General features: G+C 40.4%; 1 protein-coding gene across 2 annotated transcripts in view; it reads right to left on the minus strand.

Annotated features, from left to right (window-relative positions):
- Positions 1-24890, minus strand: part of LOC126293413 (pre-mRNA-processing factor 40 homolog A-like) — a 150117-nt gene that overhangs the window by 86570 nt on the left and 38657 nt on the right. For both annotated transcript variants that reach the window (XM_049986636.1, XM_049986637.1), the window contains exons 3-5: positions 20758-20821; positions 12451-12592; positions 491-639 (exon numbers count right to left, since the gene is read on the minus strand). In XM_049986636.1, coding sequence (XP_049842593.1) covers positions 491-639; positions 12451-12592; positions 20758-20821 — 355 coding nt within the window. The remainder of the gene's footprint in view (positions 1-490; positions 640-12450; positions 12593-20757; positions 20822-24890) is intronic.

The following is a 24890-nucleotide window of genomic DNA, read 5'->3' on the forward strand; positions in this document are numbered from 1 at the left end:
AGGAAGGAACGATGAAAGCAATGTAAAGATAAGCCAGAGTTCAGTAGTAGTGGCATGGATATACTTCTATTTCTGATCTCGTGTCTGTGTGTGTGTGTGTGTGTGTGTGGCGGGGGGGGGGGGGGAGGGGGGGGCGCAGGTGCGTGTGCTCTGAAGGGGGAGGGGAGCAGGGGAGAGGGGAGTTGCGATGCCAACAACGCCATGAAAAAAAAACAAACACACACACACACACACACACACACACACACACTTTTGCTGATATTTATTGTCCTCCTGATGCACTGCCACATAACAGACAAGCACATGTTCATACTTAGATGAAATCACACAAGGAATTAGATGCACAATTTCATAATATACTTAGTTGAGTTTTAAAAATAGTTTTTTCACAAGTAAACCTTGCCAAACAAGTCCACTGTTTGCCTATGGCACCCTCTGGCTCAGTATTCATAATCTTATGTGTTACAAGCATTTCAGATCAGTTACGTACTTTGCCGCTTCCTCTGCAGCAATCATAGCCTTTATCTCTTCCAGCTCCTTAGGCATAGTCCAGTGCGACTCTTTGGTGTCAACATTGTGGTAATACGTCTTGCCACTTTCGGACTTGTATTCCTTCCATGGGCATTTTGATAGCAGGAGCTATGAAAAAAATAATACAGTAATTGAATACATTAAAATCAAAATAACTATTAAAAATGTTAAATGCTATTCCAATGACAAGTGTAAATTAACAAAAATACAATTTTCAGTCAAATTTTACTGTAAAAGGAACACACATTTTCATAAGGTGTAAGTGATATTATGCATGTTTTTCATTGATGCATTCAGAAAATTCTCGATGCCTGACACAAAGTGGAAAGCAGAAGTACTACTAAAAAACCTAACTGCAGTCACCTGAAAATAAAGCTTTGGCAACAAAAGGTGTTGGAAATTCTAGTGGAAAAAATAAGCATGAAGGTGGTTTGTTTAAGGCAAACGGGCTCAAAAATAGATTTTTGCATATTTGGAAAGCCCACTATTCCCTGCGTAAAACAGTTTATGTTTTGTATAAATGTCACAATTTGTTAGTGAGTCAAGTTTTCCAGATGCTCGGTTTTCTTTTTTGCATCATGCAGAGAAAATTGTACCGATTCTGATATTCCTTATAAACCATTCGCTTCTCATATTGTTTTATCATGTCAGGGTTTCCTATCTTGTAGCTACTATCGATATCCTTAGGTCCAATCATGTTTGTTATTGTTTTTGAGTCTATTGTTGGTTCTTAGTGAAGTAAGTGTTGATTTAAATTTTCTTTGGTTTCACACATTTTTATAAAAATTGTTGCCCAAAGTAAAATTCAGAGGAAATACATATATAAAGGAGAATGAGCTTAGTGGGCCAAAGGAACCTAGAACGTCAGATGTAAAGAAAATCAGTATCTCAAGGGGGGGGGAAAAAAAAAAAAAAACCTGCAGTGCCTTCATGGCATTCCTTCGCAGTAAGCTTGTGGAAATGAACACTCATTTGGAAATATTGTGAACTTCAGTGTGCTCTGAGGTTTATTTCCAAAAATTCTGTGTATGGTATATGTGGTGGTGACATATCTTTCGGAATGAATCAGTGTCTTTGCAAAGGAATTGTGTCAAAACTGACATTGAATTTTGCAAAGTGTGACACAGTTGCTACAGCAATGACATCGCAAATGGCAAATAAAGATCCGTATGAGAATAACATAAGGCTAATTGATGGTCTCAGATCAACTGGTAAACAGATGGAAGCAGGCAAATTCTTTTGTGCAATGCCCGACATTCCAAATCCACTGGCAAAATTTATGACTCATATTGAAATTAATGGAACTTCTGTTGCTGATGTCCGTAACCTTTCAATGAAGGAAGCAGCTAAAGCAGCACTCCGAAAAGTGATGACAGTGGAAGTGGCAATATTTGTGCGTGTTTCGATGGCAGCTGGCAGAAATGTGGCCAAAATTCACTAAATGGTGTTGTTATGGCTACATCATTTGATACCAGCAAGGTAAATGATGTAGAGGTTCTAAGCAAACATTGTATGATTTGTGACAGTGAGACTGAGAACGATGATGAACACAACTATCAGAAGAATTATGCTGGTCCAAATGGTGCGATGCAAGCAACAGGAGTTCTCAGGATTTTTTAATCAATACGTGGCAAATTAATGTATTAGCTCACACAGTATTTAGGGGATGGTGAGACAAGGCTTATGAGCAGATGTGCGCAGAAGAACCCTATGGTCCTAGTATTAATTTCCAAAATAGAATGCACTGGGCAAGTGCAGAAGAGAATAGAGTCCAGGTTGAAAGGATTATTAAAAGAAAAGTGAAAGATAAGATGGTAAGAAAATATGTGGTAAAGGTTACCTGACTAACATCACAGACAGGCTCTATCCCCCAGACCTAGTCCACAAACAGGTTTCCTGTGCCATTTCCCCTTATACCATTAAGAACCAACCATAAAGGAGTGCCCCCTTTGTCACCCAACACCATCTTGCACTGGAAACTTTAACCTACCCACGATCCTTCCTGTCCTTCCTAAAGTGGTTTTCCATCGCCCATACAACCTGCACAACATCCTAGTCCATCCCTATGCCACTCTCAATCAAAATCTCTTTCCACAAGGATCATATCCCTGTGGAGGACCCAAGTGCGTGACCTGTTCAATCCACTCACCAGGAATTTCCTATTCCAGTCCTGTCACAGGCTTACCCTACTCCATTCACGCCACCTGTGAAAATGGCAATTTTGCATACCAGCTATGCTGCACAGCTTTTTATATTGGCATGACTACCAACCAGCTGTCTGCCACAACGTATGGTCACTGCCAAGCTGTGCCTGAGAACAAAGCAGACCAACCTGTGACAATATGCAGCTGAACATAACATGCTTGATCTCAATGGCTTCTTCACTACCCGTGCCATCTGGATCCTCCCCTCCACCAACAGCTTTTCTCAACTGAGCAGATGGGAGTTACCCTTACAATGCAGTCTCCACTCTCATAATTATCCCAGCCTACAGTAGCTCACTGCCCCCCCCCCCCCCCACCACACACCCTCTGCCAAACAGTTTACCCCCCCCCCCTTCCGACCTATGACCTCCCCCCTTCCTTGTCCCCTCACCCTCTTTGCGTGCCGCCCTCTGTCAATGCATCTGCCCATCTTCGTCCTTCCCCACTCCTTTTTTCCCCACCTCCCTGCCTGACAACAGCCTGACACTGCACCTGTTGGCATTCCAGCCAGTCCCTGCATGACCCGACAGACAGCACTCCTTTCTGTCCCCACCCGCACACTGCTAGCCATTCCCCTTCTCCACCTCCTCCAGATTGCTGCTGCCATTCCAAGTGATAGTTGTATTCTGGTCCAAGCTCCTGGAAATGGTGGTCATCTGTGTATGTGAGGTGTGCTTGCTAGTGTGAATGAATGTGTGTGTGCTTCTCATTCTTTTTCTGGTGAAAGCTGTGGCCGCAATCTACTGTGTAAGTGTCTCCATTGTGACTATCTGCAAGTTAACGTGTCATCTCTATCTATCTTTTCCTTGCATTTTTAATATTGAAACAGATAAAATACAGAATTATTAGGGCTTGGTCATAAGAAGAAATGGGAATTTAGAAAACATTAAGAAAGCTGTATGGTATATCTTTTTCCATAAGCTTTCCACAAATGAATATCCTCAGCATTTTCGTTGCTCAAATGATCCTAGCACTTTGTGTAAGTACATGAGAAGTGCAACATGTGACTACAAACATTCTTTAGCTGCTGCAGTAATGAATGAAATTAAACCTATATCAAGATATCATTGTAAGGATACTTTGCTGAAGAAATATCTTCATGAGAAAACACAAAAATTATAATGAATGTGTGGATTCTGTCATATGGACCCAGTTATAAAAAAACTGTTATTTGTTCAGATTTGTCATTGTTGTGGTCTTCAGTCCAAAGACTGGTTTGATGCAGCTCTCCGTGATGCTCTATCCTGTGCAAGCCTCTTCATCTCCGAGTAGCTACTGCAACCTACATCCCTCTATTTCTCTCTTGGTCTCCCTTCATGATTTGTACCCCTCACGCTTCCCTCCAGTACTAAATCGGTGATCCCTTGATGCCTCAGAATGTGTTCTACCAACCAATCCCTTTTTTGGTCAGGTTGTACCACAATGTTCTCTTCTCCCCAATTCGATTCAATACCTCCATTAGTTACGTGATCTACCCACCTTATCTTCAGCAGTCTTCTGTACACCACAGTTCAAAAACTTCTATTCTATTCTCTTCTTTCTTAAACTGTTTAATGTCCATGTTTCACTTCATACATGGGTACATTCCATACAAATACTTTCAGAAAGGATTTTCTGACACTTAAATCTATACTCAATATTAACAAATTTCTCTTCTTCAGAAACACTTTTCTTGCCATTGTCAGCCTACATTTTATATCCTCCCTACTTCGACCATCATCAGTTATTTTTCTTGCAAAAGAGCAAAGCTCATCTACTACCTTAAGCGCCTCATATCTTAATCCAATTCCCTCGGCATCACATGATTCAATTCGACTACATTCCATTATCCTCGTTTTGATTTTGATGATGTTATATCCTCCTTTCAAGACACTGTCCATTCTGTGTAACTGCTCTTCCATATCTGACTGACAGAATTACAATGTCATCAGAAAACCCCCAGGTTTTTATTTCTTCTCCTTGGACTTTAAACTCCGAATTTTTCTTTTACTACCTTTACAGCTTGCTCAATATACAGATTGAACAATACTGGGGACAGGCTACTATGCTGTTTCATTCCTTTCTCAACCACTTTTAACCTTCGTACCCCTTGACTCATAACTGCTATCTGGTTTCTGTATAAATTTTAAGTAGCCTTTCGCTCCCTGTATTTTACCCTTGCCATCTCTATAATTTGAAAGAGATTATTCCAGTCAATGTTGTCAGAAGCTTTCTTTAAGTCTACAAATGCTGTAAATGTAGGTTTGTCTTTCCTTTAACTATCTTTTGTGTGAAGTTGTAGTGTCATTACTGTCTCACATGTTCCTACATTTCTACGGAATCCAAACTGATCTTACCCAAGGTCGGCATCTACCAGTTTTTCCATTCTTGTATAAAGGATTAGTTTAGTATTTTGCAGCCATGACTTATTAAACTTATAGTTCAGTAATTTTCACACCTGGCAGCATCTACTTTCTTTCAAATTGGGATTATTATATTCTTCTTGGAGTCTGAGGGTATTTTGCCTGTCTCATAGATCTTGTTCACCAGACGGAAGAGTTCTGTCATGGCTGGCTCTCCCAAGGCCATCAGTAGTTCTAATGGAATGTTGTCTACTCCCGGGGCCTCGTTTCTACTCGAGTCCTTCAGCATTTTTGTCAAATTCTTCATGTAGTATCATATCTCCCTCCTCATCTTCTTCTACGTCCTATATATATTGCCCTCATGTACACCTCTTTTGTATTGAGCCTCTATATACTGATTCCACCTTTCCACTTTCCCTTCTTTCCTTAGGACTGGTTTTCCATCTGAGCTCCTGATATTCATACAGGTGATTCTCTTTTCTCCTAAGGTCTCTCTAATTTTGCTGTAGGCAGCATCTAGCACTACTGCTTAGTCATTTTGCACTTCCTGTCAATCTCATTGTTCAGATTACAACCCTCAAATTCGGTGTTTGCGATGCAATTTTATGCCTCAATGATAAAAGTAATAAGGATACTGGATGTTTTGGAAGCTTTGGGCATAAAGTGTAGTGCAAATACAGCAAAACCCTTGGTGCAGATTGAAAAAGAGAGAACCTGCAAAGCAGAAACTGCTAATTTAAAATGCACAAAGAAGGACGACAGAAAAGAAGAGGGAACAAGAGAAGAAAAGATCAGTATGATTCAGATGATGCTTAGTATGGTTCACCTGATTTTTCTTAAAACTAAATTTTATGATTTTCACATACCATTGTTTTCAGAACTAAACAACTTGAAAATCTAAATTTTGGCAAGTTTGTACTCAGAATGGTAGTAAGTAAACTGAGAACCACCGTCCCAACAGAAACTGTTTCATGATGACTAACATATAAAAAAAGCGAAAATTTTTTAGTGAAAGATTAAAACATTTTTACTTGAAATCAATAAGAGGCATTTCGTTCATTTTACTTGTAAATCCAGGCAAGTGTGTTCAGTAAAGATTTCACTAATCTAGCACACACAGTTCTTTTGGAAAGTATAATATTCAAAGAGTGGAATGGCATTGGCAGAATAGGGATAAAAATTGCCTTCCAACTCCCTTTAAATCTTTAACTTAATACTACACACTGCTCTTAGTGGCTATACCAAAGAAGCCTGCCAATCTGTCACGAATGTGGGCAAATTATCAAGAACCAAAGTGTCCTATCTGTTTTTGTGTCTCAAAATACGTGGTATTGACAGTTCTATTTAATGCAAGAATTGCAAAAACACCAAGTAATGGCAATAAAAACTGTCTTAAGTAACACATTTCACCAAGCAAATGTATTTCACAAGCAAGGAATTTGGTAGCAACAGAAATTAACAAGATATATGTCTTGTGCCCTGGCTAATCTAACTGTTTGTTAAAAGCTTCCTAGGAAATAACATTTAAGCTACTGCTTTGTAGTGCACTCTAGCAAGACATTCACAAACTTTGTGTGTCTTCATTACATGCTCTGGCGAGAAACAAAAAAACTATCTTTAACTCTATGAAAACATTACTATTAAACATTGATCAATATCACATCAAAGCATAATAGACACAGAGAGACAGGGCCAGATGCACATTCAGCCACAGTTGGTTCCCCTTCATTGTAATCAGTGAAACATTATCATGTGGTGGGTGGTATGTCTATCTTACAATAAGGTTTTTCAGCCTCCTGGAAGCCAATCAACAGCTGTACTTCATAGATATCATGGCCCTCAAACTTCTGCTACATGGAGCTAATTAGCATCTCAAGATGCAACCACAAGTGCAGTTACTGCCGGTTTGAAAAACTCGGTATCAATAGATGTAAAATAATTGCCTCTCCATTTAAATCTGTGTGGAAAAATATTGAAAATGCTTCCAGATCATTTAAATTATGTAACAGACCAGTTAAAAATACATTTTGCTGAAACTCCAGCTAAGAGTCTTTAAATGTATCTGCCTCTACCTGAGAGTAAGTTAAGTACAACTAACTATCAATGTGAACCTACATCTATGAGGTCTGTTCAAAAAATTCTGGAACATTCGTAATTTCGCACCAATGGTGTGTTGGAGAGTAATGCTGTTGGCATCCCTGCAAATGCCTGTGTTTAATGTTTATCTGCCAGAAGTTTAATTGCTGTATATCATTCTGTTATTATTCAGTGATGTATTGCGTAGAACGTTGTATTGGCACAGTTTGAAATTCTGAGATGGCAAAGTTAGAGTAGCAATGTGTATGCATTAAATTTTGCATAAACTCAAGAAAACCTTTACAGGGACACACCAAATGATGCAGGAAACCTACAGTAATGTGTGCTTAAGGCATACTCAAGTGTTATGAATGGTTCATATGTTTAAAAATGCCCACACTAAAGATAAAGATGACCCTCATTCAGGACACCCTTCAATGTATACTAACAAAGATCGTATCAGGAACGTCAACAAAAGTGTGTATCAAAATCAAAGACTGACTGTCCAAGAGACTGCAGGAGAATGTAACAATTCAGTTGGATCATATCACAAAATCCTGGTGCAGAATTTTTAATGCATCATGTTGCTGCCAAGTTCGTTCCACGGGTCACGAGTCAAGACCAAAAAGCTCGTCAGCTCACACTGTCAAGAGCTTTTGGATCGCACAAATGAGAATGAGATGTTCCTTAAGTGAACCACAACTCAAAATTGGTGATGAGATGTGGGTCTACAATTACAATGTTAAGACCACGGTTCAGTCTTCACAACGGGTCAGCAAGGATTCTCCGCAACAAAAAAAAAAAGCTCGTCAGATCAGGTTAAATATCAAAGTCATATTGATAGTTCTCCCTGACTCCGAAGGATTAGTTCATCATGAATTCGTGCCACAGGAACAAAGTGTTAATCGATGGTACTATCGGGAGGTGTTGTGACACCTGCACGAAAATGTGAGAAGGAAATGTCCTGAAATGTGGTGAGACAAAATTCATTGCTCTTGAATCACAATAACGCACTAGCACAAGTTCAGGAATTTTTTGATCAGACCACATACATCAATATTCTGCAAACCACTGAAGCACATGGCATTGTACCATTTATTAGGGCTTTTTCCCGTTCCATTTACGTATGGAGTGCACGAAGAACAACTATTTTAAAACCACTGTGCATGTGCTGTAAGCAATCTAATCCTGTCCTTACGATACAAATGGAATTGATACATCGAAAGTTGAAGTATTTTCTTCGATTCATCATTCAAAGCTGGATCTTGAGAAATTTTGTATATAGGCTTTCCAGGGATGATTTTCACCTATCTTCAAGTGTCAGCCAGTTCAATTTCTTCGGCATTTCCACAATACTATCCCAAAGTTCAAACAAACTTGTGACCATTCACCCTGCCCTTTTCTGTGTACATTCAATATCCCCCGTTAGTCCTACCTGGAAAGGGTCCCACGCACTTGAGCAATATTCTGGGATGGGTCGCATGAGTGATTTCAAAGTAATCTCCTTTGCAAACTGTTTGCACTTCCTCAGTAGTCTACCAATAAACTGAAGTACCACCTGCTTCACCGACAACAGATCTTATGTGATCTCTCCATTTCATATCCCTATAAAGCATTACACCCAGGTATTTATTTGAGTTGACCGATTCCCATTGTGACCCAGTGACATTATAATCAAAGGATACAACTTTTTTGTTTTGTGAAGTTCACAATTTTACCTCAGTCAACCCACCTGACTGCACCTAGTTGCCCTACCCTCTCCCCACCTCATCCCTGTATTTTCCCTACAAGCAGAACTTTACCATCTCCCCCCCATCCAAATTGCTTCTCCCATCATGCACTGTTGCTCCTCAGGAGCCAGAGACTATGGTCTTTTTTTGTGTGTGTGTGTGTGTGTGTGTGTGTGTGTGTGTGTGTGTGTGTGTGTGTGTGTGTCTTTTTTTTTGGGGGGGGGGGGGGGGGGGTATAATTTCGGTGACAGTCTTTTTGGCCAAAAGCTAAACTGCTTGGCAGCCTTTTTTATTGTGCCTATCTGCGACTCAGCATCTCTGCTACATGGAGAGCGGTACACTGTTGTTGTTGTTGTTGTTGTTGTTGTTGTTGCTGCTGCTGCTGTGGTCTTCAGTCCCGAGACTGGTTTGATGCAGCTCGCCATGCTACTCTATTCTGTGCAAGCTTCTTCATCTCCCAGTACGTACTGCAACCTGCATCCTTTTGAATCTGCTTAGATCCTTTTCATAATACTGTCATTAGTCCATCCTGGACTTTCCATTGTTTAGTATTTATTATTTCCTAGTTAGTGATCCATCAAACTTTTACAATCCTGGAAAGCTTCAGATTTCTTTGCACAGGAAAATCTTGAGATAATAATCATATTCCGAAGGCAATGAAGCCAACGTATAAAACAGGTAAGTACCACATACAAAAACTATTTAACATGAGCGTGTCCGCTTTTAAAATTCCTCTATTTGACATACATTTTAAGCAAAAAAGTGGCCTGTTACCCACACCATACGAGATAATATTACGTCCTCCCTACCAAGAAATCATCGATCCATTCACAAATTTGGCTTGATTCCCCATGGGATCATGCTTTTGATAAGAAGAGTAGGTGTGGTCCCAAGTCAAATGCTTTTTAGAAATTGAGAAAAACTGCATCTATATGACTGCCTCAATCCATGACTTTCACACTGTCTTGTAAGGAAAGCCCAAGTAAGGTTTCACATAATCAATGCTTTCAGAATCCATGCTTGTTAGCATGGAGAAGGTCACTCTTTTCATACCTTATTATATTTAAGTTCACAGTATTTTCTAAGATTCTGCAACAAATGAATGGTAAGGATATTGAACAATATTTTGTGTACGAGTTCGGCTGCCTTTCTTTTAATGGGTGTTGCTTGCATTTCCTTCCTACAACTGGGCACAGTTTTTTGTTCACAGGGATCTAAGTAAATTCTGGTTAAAAGAGGTACCAACTCAGCCACAAATTTAGTATAAAAAACGATAGAGATTCCACTGAACCCTGGAACTTTGTTCAATGTTAGTGATTTCAGCTGTTTCGCAACACCACTACTGATACAATCTCTATCTCACTCATCTTTCCAATGATGTGAAAATTAGGCTGAAGCAAAATCCCTGTATTTTGTCTGTAATAACGCACACCAATGCTATAAGGAAACAGAATTCTGCTCTTCTTTAGAGCAAAGTAACAGTTACTCATCCGTGGCAATTTTTCTTACCTTCTCTTATAAAAAAAGTACCGAAGGTGATTTTATTTTGAATAAGGTCTTGTCTAGGCCATCCCTCAAAGGCACCATTTGATTAAGTGTGACACCTCAGTTACCAAGTTACGCTATGTGATCATACGTATTCGGACCAGTATCGATGTCAGGTGGTGAGGCCTGGCACGAAGTTGGCGTTCCAAAAGATCCCGAAGGTGTTCTATAGGAATCAGGTCAGGATCTGTGCAGGCCAAGCCATTACAGGGATTTTATTGTCATGTAATCACTCTGCCAGAGGGCATTCATTATGAGCAGGTGCTCAATCATTTTGAAAGATGCTATCGCCATCCTTGAATTGTTCTTCAATGGTGGGAAGTAAGAACGTGCTTAAAACATTAGTGTAGGCCTGTGCTGTGACAGTTCCATGCAAAGCAAGGGGTGCAAACCCCTCCATCAAAAACATACCACAACATAACACCACTGCCTCTGAATTTTACTGTTGGCCTACACATGCTGGCAGATGACATTCACCAGGCATTCACCATACCCACACCCTGCCATTGTGTATAGCAATTCGTCACTTCACACAATGTTTTTCCACTGTTCAAAAGTCCAATGTTTAGGCTCCTTACAGCAAGCGGGCCATCTTCTGGCATTTACCAGCGATTTTGTGTGGCTTATGAGCAGCCGCTCGATCATGAAATTCAAGTTTTCTCACCTTCTGCCAAACTGTCATTGTACTTGCAGTGGATCCTGATACAGTTTGGAATTCCTATCTGATAGTGTGGATAGATGTCTGCCTATTACATTATGACGAGATCAGCCTTTACACTTTTGTGCTGTACAAGTCCCTTCATATTTCCACTTCACTATCACATCAGAAACAGTGGACCTAGGGATGTTTAGGAGTGTGGAAATCTAGCATACAGACATACGACACAAGTGACACCCGATTACCTGATCACGTTCAAAGTCTGTGAGTTCCGCAGAGCGTCCCATTCTGCTCTCACACGATGTCTAATGACTGCTGAGGTCACTGATATGGAGTACCTGGTAGTAGGTGGCAGCACAATGCACCTAATATGAAAAACATATGTTTCTGGGGGTGTCCGGATACTTTTTTCACATAGTGTATATAGAGGGTAGTTATAATTGAACTTCCACTACTTGAGCCAATGTTGACGGAAAACAATTTACCGTATGGGTAAATAGGACTGATGTTTGGACTGTGTGTTGCAGAATTTGTGTTGTTATTAGTGTTAGTGTCACTACTTGCTGTTAGGCATCAGTACAGGTACTGTGACATTGGGTTGGAACACAAGCATCTGTTTGCATTAAAGTTGTAGACAGTCAACACGGGTCTCGAGAATGTGAGCAGGGCTTTAGTCATAAAACTGTTCTATCAAAATAACAGCAATTGTGATGCTGCTCCTCATAAGTATTGATACATTAAAGGTATACAAAGGTTCTTATTCTGCACCAGGGTTGGAGAACATGAATCAGAAGTTCAGATTAAATGGTGATTTGTGAATTGCTCCTGGGAGAGGCCAACAGCCTATTCTGCCACAAATTGTTGAACAAGTTAGTGTTGTCACGGCTGAGGACTGCAGTACGCAATGTGCAATCTTCAAGCAGTGCACTAACTGTGTCACAACAGCTGAACATAGTCATCACATTGAGCAATGTTTGTAACCTGGTACGTAAACATGGCATGCAATTAACAAATGTTACCCTCTCAAGGGGAGATTACAATGTGTTTCTTTCAAAGATTGGTTTACTTGTTATTTTTCCTCCGCATATCCTAACAAATGTTCCCACAAATGTTTAATGTAGAAAATGTTTAATTATAATGACCCTACAGATAATGCTAGCAACTGTGAGGTCAGTGAATAAGATGTGGTGGTGATTACCGTGGAATAAAATATTAAAAACCTTTCCGAGGCTAACAACTGTTACCGTCAAATGTAAAAGTCAGCAATAATGAACCAGTTGGAGGGATGTAACAGAGCCAGGTTAACTGTAGAAAATGAGCTTTCTCGATTATTAAAAAAATTAACTACTAGCACAAAGAATTACCTCTGCCGGTGTTTTCAGATCATCAGGCTTCTCCCACACACTCTGGCGAGTGGTGCTGTTGTAGTAGTATGTGCGGCCATCCGGAGCCTTGTGCTCCGTCCAGTCCGTCTTCTTTTTTTCAGGTTCTGACACCGCAGCTTCACTGTAGTAAAACAACAGTTCAGAAATCTCTCAATAAACAAAGGTTAGTCAATGTTTCAATTATTACCTAGAAAAAATAAACATACGTAATTAATTTTGTGTTTATTTCCAAGTGTGTCAGCACTACTGTACACAACAAAATCCCCATACTAGAGTACCATAGCCGATCACTAGAAGAACCACAAAAATATGACAGCTCATTTCTGCTTCATTGATGGACTGTGCTATTTTGTTTTCAATCCTTTAGTAGTATGATAGCTACTGTGACAGGAAGGGGGAAAGGAGATGGAGGGGATGGGGGGATTTTCTTATGCATAACTACTAACAACGCATACCTGAAAATAAACACAAAATTAATTATGTAGCTTTGCTATTATTATGGTGATAATTTCAATGCTACAAGTGCTCCTCTTACTTGGTGATAAAAAGTCAACTGCTTCAATAACTTAGTTTCAGGCTCTGAAGACATATTTCCAATAGATCTGTTTGAATTACAGAAAGTAATGGTGGAATAAAATATTGGTATCTCACAAAGTAAAAGTTAAGCGATGTTTGTACCCACTGCAAGTGGACTGTTGATAATGAAACCACTGAACAAAATGAAAAGTTTACTTTCCTCAGTTCCATCATTTCACTAAATAAGGAAACAATATTAAATACAATTAAGAAATTTAGTAGAATTTGTTGGCAATAAGTGTAACACATTAAATTTACAAGCAGATATAGAACAGTGGATTGTTTGCATCTTGTGAACTAAGTCACAGAGCAATGCATTGAAGATGAATTATCAGTATGTCAAGTTGCCATACATTTTGAGAAAACTTTAGATCATTTCAACAAAATCTACATTACCAAGGCACGAATTCAGTCTAAGTGAGTATACTTCAGAAGGTATACATCCACACTACAGGTGCAACCACACTTCATCAAGATATTGGGAAATAGAACTTAATAGGGAAGACAAACAAGGAAATTCCATTTAACCATAGTTAATGCTCAGCCATCCTAGAGGAAGTTCTCAGATCCTTGAACAGTGAGGGGGGGGGGGGGGGGGGGGGGGAAGAATGTGTGTCATCAGAACATATTGGAAACAGCATCATTTTACTACTCACATTGTACTACTACAGTGCAGAAAAACATCAACTTCAGATGGAAGAACCTAACAGAGCAAACTTGAAAGTAGGTGCAAAAATAAATAATAATACAACAAAAGTAATGAGTAAAGGACACATCAAAAATAAAATCAGTGTCTATAAGAATGAAGCCATAGAAACACCTGACAAGCTTTTATATTTAGCACAGAGTTAGGAAATTACAAAACTGACAGCAAATAAAATAAACATGAGAATAAAAATAGCTGCTTTCAGTAACTAAGTAGCATTTTCAATACAAAACTTCTGACATCCCTAAAAAGCAAAGTTCACAACTTGTGTGCATTATAAATTTTGACTTACTATACAAACACAAACTATTTCTGTGAAAACAATTCCATATTTTAGGGCTGTGTGGTGACCCATAAACAGATGCATGTTGGGAACTGCAGAGAGAGAAAAAAAATAAACAACTGAATAAGGGAACTGGCTACAGAATGAAAGACACCCCTCATTCTTGTTTCAGCAGAAATGTGCAAGTTTAACTTCCATACTTTAATGGGAGACACTAGTACACTTCAATCAAGTTGTGTATATTTATATAGGCAGGAGGGGCAACTTACTGGTTAAAGTATACCCTTACCCTTCTTATCAATAATAGACACACACTACTTCGTTGAGGTGGCTGGAATATACAGCCAGGGAAATGCACAATAGATGAACAAAAGGAGTGCTTGTCTGGAATTTTGGATTGAGAAAACATGGAGATGATGACCTAATGGTGTGTGGTAGCATGACATTATAAAATGTGCAGATACAACACAGATGTGTGTTGTTGAAGATGATAACACATGGAAAAGTCTAGAGGAAGTCTTTTTCTAGTAGATCACAAATAGCTGCTAATGATGATTCAGGATCCCTGTCATTGCTCTCACACCCTCTTACTGCCATGCAATTACAGAGGGTGAAGGGTTGACACTTAACGGACATACAAATTGGTGAAAGTGCCACTCTGGAATGTTTCTGCTTGCTACCAATCTTAGCTATATAATAGTACTTGCACCGTAGCAACAAGCAGCCACTGTGAATCTAGTATTGATTCAAGAGCGGTGTTATGCTTAGCAGTTGTTTATGCTATTTACAAATATGAGCGAGGACGCTGTACCCGGTCCTTTCAGCTACTTGCCATCAGCTTTTGTCTACCTTCAACAGGGCAATAACCAATTACATGTTCATTTCTTTTACAAACTAATGCTGGCTGTTCTGGGAAAAGGAGGAAGGGGGGGGGGGGGGGGGAGGGGGGTTGTCTCGGCAGACAATTTGCAATGAGCTGATCGCAAGCTTTCACTATCAGCATCCTCTGCTCATGGACAGCTCAAAGTGTGCAATCCATAAATATATGTGTGTTTACAAATTTTTCCATAGTGAACCTATTACTGACAGCTTGCAGATGAAATCAGCTGCCACTGCTGGAAAGTATTGTAGTATCTGATACGTAGGCTAAAGGAAACACCCAATACAGGTATAGTTTTCATTTGAGTAAGTGTTTTTGCCTTTGTCACACTGCTTGGAGTAGGCAGCTGACACATTTGGGTGCTAATTACAAGATTTTGTTTCATTTTCTAATTAGATTTCATAATGTTAATAATGTCAGATTTAAATGAACTAGTTCATTGTTTGTATTATATCAGTTGTAAATAACCCACTATAGTTCAAAAGGAACAATTATGTACATAATTACAATACTAGAAAAAAAATGATGTTCATTACTCCACATTAAAGTTTTCATTACAACAAAAGGAGATACACAATGCTGCAACAAAAATTTTTGATAACTTACCCAGTGATCTAAAATGTCTGACAGACAGCAAAGTAAAATTTGAAAACAAACTTAAAAAATCTCTTCTTAACAACTATTGCTATTCTGTAGAAGAATTTCTGTAACTGCAGAGCATAAAACGTGGTGGTAGGAATTACTAACTCACATTCGTATATTTAAAAACAAAATAAATTAGAAACAAATCGATAAATATTTAGCATGTAGCTTCAAGGTCTGTTCAAACAATTCCAGAATATTTGTACTTCGTGCCAATGGTGCGTTGGAGTGACGTGCGGTTGGCGTCTCTGCACACACCTGTTTTTAATGTGTAATTGCTAGAAATTTGCGTGTTGTATATCTCTTAGTTATTGTACAGTGCTGTACTGAGCAGAATATTGTGTCTCACAGTTTGCGAATTTTGAGATGGCACTGTTAGAGTAGCAACACATCTGCATTAAATTTTGCATGAAACTCGAGGAAACCTCTACAGACACACACCAAATGAAGCAGAAGGCCTACAGTGATTGGCACTTGGTGTTACGAATGGTTCGCATGGTTTAAAAATGGGCAGACAGAAGCAAAAGATGACCCTCATTCAGGAAGTCCTTTGACGTCTACCAACGACGCTCATGTCAGGAACATCGACCAAGCTGTGCGTGCAAATCGAAGAGTGACTGTCTGAGAGATTGCAAAAGAACGTAAATTTTTCAGTTTGAACACATCATGAAATACTGACACTGCATCTTGGAATGCACCGTGTTGCTGCCAAGTCCGTCCCACAGCTCATGAGTCAAGGCCAGAAAGACATTTGCCTCCCAATGTGTGGAGAGCTTTTGGCTCATGCAAATGAGAAAGATATGTTCCTTAAGACAATCATAACTGGTGATGATGCTGAAACCATGGTTCAATCATCACAATGGGTCAGGAAAGGTTCTCCTAGACCAAAAACAATCGTCAGGTCACATCAAATGTAAAAAGCCATGCTGATAGTTTTCTTTAACTTTGAAGGATTAGTTCATCAAGAATTCGTACCACTATGACAAACTGTTAATTGATGGTACTAATAGGACGTGATGAGACACCTGTGAGAAAATGTGCGAAGAAACAGCCTTAAATATGGAGGGACAATTCATGACTCGCATCATGATAACACACCCGCACTTTCATCCCTGTTGGTGCATAACTACTGCACAAAAAACAAAAATCACTCTGCTGCCTTATCCTCTCTACTCTTTCCTGCCAAAGTTAAATACCCCATTGAAAGGACAAAGATTTGCAATGATAGACAAGATAAAAGAAAGCTACAGACAGTGCTTCACGTGATCCAGCTAGAGGCGTACCAAGGTTACTTTCAGAAATAGAAACAGCATTGGAAGCTGTGTATTAATTGTGAAAGAGATAGTTTAAGGAGACCAAGCATAATAAGTAAAAAGTGTAGAAAAATTTTATAGACGAAGTTCTGGACTCTTTTTATTTAACAGACCTCGTATATTTACAAATTAATTAGAGATGTGAATATGAAATGACTCATTCCACATTGCGATTATTTATCATGGAACATAAAACTAGCTAACTAAATACACTACTGGTCATTATAATCGCTACACCAAGAAGAAATGCTGATGATAAATGGGTATTCATTGGACAAATATATTATACTAACACTGACATGTGATTACATTTTGTGGTCAAGCGGTTCTAGGCACTTCAGTCCGGAACCGCACGACTGCTAAGGTTGCAGGTTTGAATCCGGCCTCGGGCATGGATGTTGGTAATGTCCTTAGGTTAGTTAGGTTTAAGTAGTTCTGAGTTCTAGAGGACTGATGACCTCAAATGTTAAGTTCCATAGTGCTCAAAGCCATTTGAACCACTTTTGATAACATTTTCACACAATTTGAGTGCGTGGATCCTGAGAAATCAGTACCCAGAACAACCACCTATGGCCATAATAACGGCCTTGATACGCCTGGGCATTGAGTCAAACAGAGCTTGGATGGCGTGTACAGGTACAGCAGCCCATGCAGCTTCAACACGATACCACAGTTCATCAAGAGTAGTGACTGGCGTATTGTTACGAGCCAGTTGCTTGGCCACCATTGACCATACGTTTTCCATTGGTGAGAGATCTGGAGAATGTGCTGGCCATGGCAGCAGTCGTACATCCAGAACGGCCAGTACAGGACCTGCAACATGTGGACGTGCATTATCCTGCTGAAATGTAGGGTTTTGCAGGGATCGAACGAAGGGTAGAGCCACAGGTCGTAACACATCTGAAATGTAACATCCACTGTTCAAAGTGCTGTCAATGTGAACAAGAGGTGACCGAGACGTGTAACCAATGGCACCCCATACCATCATGCCGGGTGATATGCCAGTATGGCAATGACGAATACATGCTTCCAATGTGTGTTCACCGCGATGTCACCAAACACGGATGCGACCATCATGATGCTGTAGACAGAACCTGGATTCATCCAAAAAATTGACGTTTTGCCATTCGTGCTCCCAGGTTCGTCCTTGCAGCAGCACGGACTAACTGGTGGTGCAGATGTTTGTTGTCTTGCGAACATCCCCATCTGTTGCCTCAGGGATCGAGACGTGGCTGCACAATCCGTTACAGCCATGCGGATAAGACGGCTATCATCTCGACTGGCATTCCGTATTACCCTCCTGAACCCACTGGTTCCATATTCTGCTAACAGTCATTGGATCTTGACTAACGCGACCAGCAATCTCGCGATACAATAACTCACAATCGTGATAGGCTACAATCCGACCTTTATCAAAGTCAGAAACGTGATGGCATGCATTTCTCCTCCTTACTAGAGGCATCGCAAGAACGTTTCACCATGCAACGCTGGTCAACTGCCGTCTGTGTATGAGAAATCGGTTAGAAACTTTCCTCACGTTAGCACGTTGTAAGTGTCGCCACCAGCGCCAACTTTGTGTGAATGCTCTGAAAAGCGAATCATTTGCATATCACAGCATCTTCTTCCTGTCTGTTATATTTCGTGCCTGTAGCACGTCATCTCCGTGGTGTACCAATTTTAATGGCCAGTAGTGTAAATAACTGTTGGTCATTTGCAACTTGAATAAAATGCTGCTCTTCATCTAAACTGAGATTCTAAAATAATGGTAAGAAACAAAATGAGATTGTTGCAGAAGCACATTCACACCTGGCTATAACGTCAAGAACTGGCTTTATAATGCTGTAAGAATAACGTCTGTAATATGAGTGACCTCATCGTCAACGCTAGGAGAGTGACGGTCATCGAATGTCGCTAGACACAAAAAAAGTGTACAATCGGCTTGGGAAAACTTCCAGTGTCTCGGGCGCCTATATGGTAGTTGTGGCTGCAATCGAAGGACACATGGAAAGTGGTCACTCGAGTGTGTATCAGCAAGGGCGGAAGTGCCGAGCTAGCGGAACGGTACTGACCGAAAGATCCAAATGAGAGAAAGTTGTCGTGGAGGCAGACAAAAATGTAGGGTCCCCAGTGTTAAGGCAAACAAGATCCGCTTTGTGGAAGATGTCTAGCAATAGTGAGCCACGCGGATGTGGATGTAGAGATCGCCAAAGCGGGTGGTGGGCATTGAAGTCCCCAACCAGCAAATAGGGGGGTGGAAGCTGACCGAGAAGATCAGCTCGTGCCATTGATGTGGGCGATGGAATGTATACTGTACAAAGAGAGAATGTGTATCCAGAAAGGGAAAGACGGACTGCGACTGCTTGGAAGGAAGTGTTTAAGGGGATTGGGTGATAATGGAGAGTATTATGGAGAAGAATCACGAGTCCTCCTTACGCTGGAGTGCCTTCAACAGAGGGGAGATCAAATCGGAGCGACTGAAAATGGGGGAAGACAAAGCGGTCGTGGGGACGAAGCTTTGTTTCCTGAAGACATAAGATGACCGGCGAGTAGAATCGGAAGAGGATCATCAATTCATCCCGATTGGCTTGAATGCCGCAGATATTCCAATGGATAATGGACAGAGGGTGGACAGAAAATGGAAGATTGTGGCCAAGGTTGCCGTCAACTCAACAACTGCTCAGAGCTAGCAACCGACAGCGTGGAACAGCACTCAGCCAAAGGCAAAAGATCCTGATCCATAGGTTGTTCAGGAGCAGCTCCTGCCATCAGCGATTGACAGGTTGATCGGCTGCCAGCAGTGCGCCTCGGCAACACAGAAGACAGCCGAGGTCGGTTACTGCCAGGTGGTGCTGCAGATGAGACACGCCGTGGCGGAGAAGGAGAGGAACTGGGTTTCTTATTAGCTTTCTTGGAACCATGATGTTTAGATGAATGACGAACCGATGGTTGTGAAGTTGGGGTACGTAAAAATTCTTCATGTGTATGCTCTTTTCTGGAAGAGCGAGTGTCTGACTTTTGGGATCGAGATTTAGAAGAACCCGATGAAGGGTGAGCCATAGATGGAGTAGGCGAAAGTGGGGAGGTTGAACGGACGATCTTTGCGCTGGCCGATCTGACGACCGTGTCACTAAAGGTGAAATCACAAGTCTTGTTGGCCGCCTACTTTGTTGGCCGAGGAGAGGCAAGGACAGTGCTGTATTTTCCTTACCTTCGACCTGCACACAATGTATAAGTTCTTCATAGGCACTGACACATGGATCTCTCAGTTCAGTAGTCAACTGAACTCACACTCATCCTAAGGACATTTCACTGAATTGCAGCGCATAATGGACCATACTGTGTGCTGAAACACTACTAATATCCTAGATAGTGGCTACTTTGTGTACACTAATATAGATGTTTTCTTTCACAAGCTCTTCCACTGCGCCAATCTTTTCATTCATCACTTCTCACAGTGCCTGGCCAGGGTGTGGAGCATCGTCCACAGGAGTTACACATCTTAAAATTTCTGCACCACTCTTACACTTGCTGCAGGGACATACATGAAACACTGTACTATTCTATCATCCTTACATTACCAAAGGTTTAACATTTTTCCTACTAAAAGAAAAATGGATCATATAGTGTTGCTCCAACACAATACAAGTTACACTGGGGCAGCCATCTTCCCACTGACAGCTTCCTTTTCTGCGATGCGACAGCAGGCTGTCAATTGCTGATCATTGGTTGAAAGACACAGATAACACCTGCCAACAACCAAACTGACAACACAACTTTTGGGAATTTTGTTGCACTTTTAATGTTTTCATTTCAACCATCCTTATAGCATGAGGATATATTACAAAATACAAAACAAGGAAAGACAACTTTGAAAATACTGACTTACGTAGTTGGCACAGCGAGAGGACCATCTCGAGCACCATTTATCTGAAGTAGTTTATTGGGTTCCGCTGTAACACACAAAAGGGAGAAAAAATACGTTAAGATCATAACTCACAACATTCATTATTACATTAATAATGAGTCTTCAATCTTCTGTCATTCCAGATATCCAAACTCATGTAATTGAGAGTTACATGACCACAATGTCACATGAATGTTTATCAGTAAATATGATGGCTACTGAGAATAAGCTAAGTTTATGTTAATACAGCCAAATAGCAACAGCCTGTAATTGTCATTTCCATCTTGTGCAATTTCCCACCCTTGGGAGGTTCTGCTTGGAATATGAGTGTTCACCTCCTCTGGTCTGATAGAGATTATGGGAAGACTGGAGAAGCATACAGCATACAGCCGAACTGTGCTTAATTTTTCATATGTAAGCAGATGTTTACAGCTATCAAGCTCATGTTCAGTGGCCACCATCTTGAATGAGAAATAGAAGATTAAAACAAATACATGAGAAGAGAATTGTATGTTAACATTTTCGTACTGAATATTTGTTAATACTGTTCTTGGGAATGAATTGTGACAGTGAGTACAACAGACGAGTGTACGTTATGCTATAGTAACATCACACCTTATACACCCTGAAGAAAATGTATGAGACTATTTTTGGAAAGGACTCAACTGCATTATTGGCATAAATATTGTATTTTATTATAAAGAACTACCAAACAATCAGAAATAACATCACTGACATAAGAAACATTAATTTGCATGTATTCTCTCCAGCTTCCCTTATGAACATGTATATCACCCATATCAATAAATGTAGTTTATCTTGTGGATTCTGAAAAATAAGAAAAGAAAATACTCACATAAAGTAACACCTGATGAATTAAAATTTTGGTAGCTTTAAAACAAACCCATCAGAGAAAGATTTGAATCTTGTTACTGAAAACTTTAACTGTTTAATTGATGCTATACTGGAAAGTGCAAAAAGGAAGGAATATTATGGTTTAATGTCACTACAGACAGAGCACAACTGGGAAGGAAATAGGACGTCCTTAAACAATTAAGGGGAGCCGTGGAAAACCTCGTGAGTTCAAGTCCAGGATGTTAACCACTGCATGACCTGGTTTGGTACTAGGTCAAGTCCAATCCAACATTATTCAAGAACTTGACATTGAGAAGGCACAGAATTTGACGGAACTGAATTTTGAGAAATTTTCCACGTGCATTAAATATGCAGAAGTATAAGAAACTATAGGCGAAGTTTAAACACATTGTAAACTGTATTCTATAGAAGTACATGCTGAGTACATGGATTAGGAAGGAAAAGACCACTGTGGTTTAATACCAAAATTCAGAAAATGCTGAGGAAGCAAAGAGCATTGCACTCTCGGTTCAAAGAGAATGCACAAAATTTAGCAGAGATTTGTGTGTCTGGGAAAAGGTCGATGAGCGAAGCATACACTGAGGTAACAAAAGCCACGGGTTAGAAGATGACGGAAGTATCACATACACCAGGTGTAAAAGGGCAGTGCATTGGCAGATCCATAATTTGTACTCAGGTGATTTACGTGAAAAGATTTCCAATGAGATTATGGCCACTCTACAGGAATTAACAGACTTTGAACACGGAATGGTAGTTGGAGCTAGATGTATGGCACATTCTGTTTCAGAAATTGTCCGGGAATTCAATATTCCGAAATCCACAGTGTCACGAGTGTGTTGAGTATGCCAAATTTCAGGCATTACCTCTCACCACGGATGCTCTTCATCTAACGACCTAAAGCAGTGATGTTTGCATAGAGTTGTCAGTGGTAACAGACAAGCAACACAGCATGAAATAACAGAAGACATCAATGTGGGATGTACGATGAACATGACCGCTAGGAAAGTGCATTGAAATTTGATGTAAATAGGCTACGAAAGCAGACAACCAAAGCAAGTGCCTTTGCTAACAGCACAACATTGCCACAGTACCTCTCCTGGGCTCATGGCAAATACCAGCTGGATCCCAGATGACTAGAAAATAATGGTCTGGTCAGATGAGTCCCAATTTCAGTTGGCAATAGCTGACGGTAGGGTTTCAATGTGGCACACATGCCACAAATCTGTGGACACAGGCTGCCAACAACGTACTGTACAAGCTGACAGTGGCTCAATAATTGTGTGGCCTGTCTTCAGAGGGAATGGTCTGGGACACTGACTGGAAATGGTTATGTTTGGCTGCTTGGAGACTACCTGCAGCCGTTCATGGACTTCATATACCCAAACGATGATGGAATTTTTTCAGATGACAGTGTGCGTCATGCCACCAGACCACAATTGTTCAAGGCCGGTTTGAGAAACATTCTGTCTAGCCAGATCACCTGACACAAATCCCAACAAACATTTGTTACACATAATCAAGAGGTCAGTTCATGGAAAAAACCCTACACTGGCAACATTTTTTGCAATTATGGCTATAGAGACAAGGTGACCCCATATTTCTGCTCAGGACTTCCAATGACCTGTTGAGTCCATGCCACATTGATCTGCTGCCAGCCAAATGAAGGTCCTTCACGAAATTAGAAGATATCCCATGGCTTTTGTTGTCACTTCAGTATACAACTACCACCCTCGTACCCTAGCCAAAGATCTTGCCAAGAATCTGAGAAAATTCTGGTACAATGTATAACAGCTAAGCAGGCCGAAGCCTTCTGTCCACTCACTCATTGACCATTCTGGTGTGCAACAGCGATAGGAAAAGAAATCGTTCACGCAGGTGAATCATCCAAACATACCACTGTTTGACCATTGCACTGACTCAGATATGGAGGAATAGTAACAAGCATCCATGGAGTAAAGTAGCAACTGAAACATTTTAAAACAAATAAGTTGCCAGGTCTGGATGGAATCCCAGTTCAGTTTTACAAAGAGTACTCTCTGGCACTGGTTCCTTTCGTAGTTGCCCAACTCACAGTCCCAAACAGCTGGAAAAAAGTACATGTGGTTCCTGTATATAAGAAGGGTAAAAGATCAGACCCGCAAAATTACAGACCAATGGTTTGCTGCAGTATTCTTGGGCATATTCTCAGTTTGAATATAATATATGTTCTTGAGACAGAAAAGCTTTTGACCACAAATCAGAGTGGATTTGCAATGCCTCACTCGCGTGAAACTGAGCTTGCCCTTTTCTCACAGGCAGGTTCCATATTTCTAGATTTTTGAAGAGCATTTGATACAGTGATCCACTGCACACTGTTAACGAAGGTACAAGCATATGGAACAGGTTTGCAGATACGTGAGTGGCTTGAAGACTGCTCAAATAATAGAACCCAGCACGCTGCCCTCAATGGCCAGTGTTTATCGGAGACAGGGCATCATCAGGGAAGAGTGATAGGGCCACTATTATTTTCTATATACATAAATGATCTGTTGTACAGGGTGGGCAACAACCTGTAGTTGTTTGCTCATGTTGCTGTGGTGTAAGGGAGGTGTTGTCATTGAATGAATGTAGGAAGTCACATAGACAAAATTTCTAGATGGTTTGATGAATGGCTGCTAATACTAAAAGCAGAAATTTTTAAGTTAATGCAGATTAGAAGGGGAAGAAACTGCAATGTTTGGATACAGCTTTAGTAGTGCACTACTTGATACAAATAAATTGAACATCCAGGTGTAGCACTGCAAAGTGGTATGAAATGGAACGAGCTTGGAAGGATTGTAGTGGGGAAGGCAAATAGTAGACTTCAGTTTATTGGGAGCATATTAGGAAAGCATGCTTCATTTGTAAAATAAACCACATGTAAAACATCAGTGCAGTCCATTCTTGAGTACTGCTCAAGTGTTTGGGATCCCATCAGGTCGGATTAAAGGAAGACACTGAAGCAATTCAGAGGTGGGCTGCTAGATTTGTTACAAGCAAATTCGAACAACACACAAGTATTAAAAAGGTGCTTTGGGAACTCAAATGGGAATCCTCAGGAGCGGGGGGTGGGAAGGTGATGTTCTTTTTGCAGAACACTGTTGAGAAAATTGAGAGATCTGACATTTGAAGATTCTTCTGCCGCAAACATAGATTTTGCGTAGGGACCACACACATAAGGTAAGAGAAATTAACACTTGTGCAGAGGCATATAGAAAGCC

The sequence above is a fragment of the Schistocerca gregaria genome, chromosome 10 (genome assembly GCF_023897955.1).
Source record: "Schistocerca gregaria isolate iqSchGreg1 chromosome 10, iqSchGreg1.2, whole genome shotgun sequence".
Taxonomy (NCBI): domain Eukaryota; kingdom Metazoa; phylum Arthropoda; class Insecta; order Orthoptera; family Acrididae; genus Schistocerca; species Schistocerca gregaria.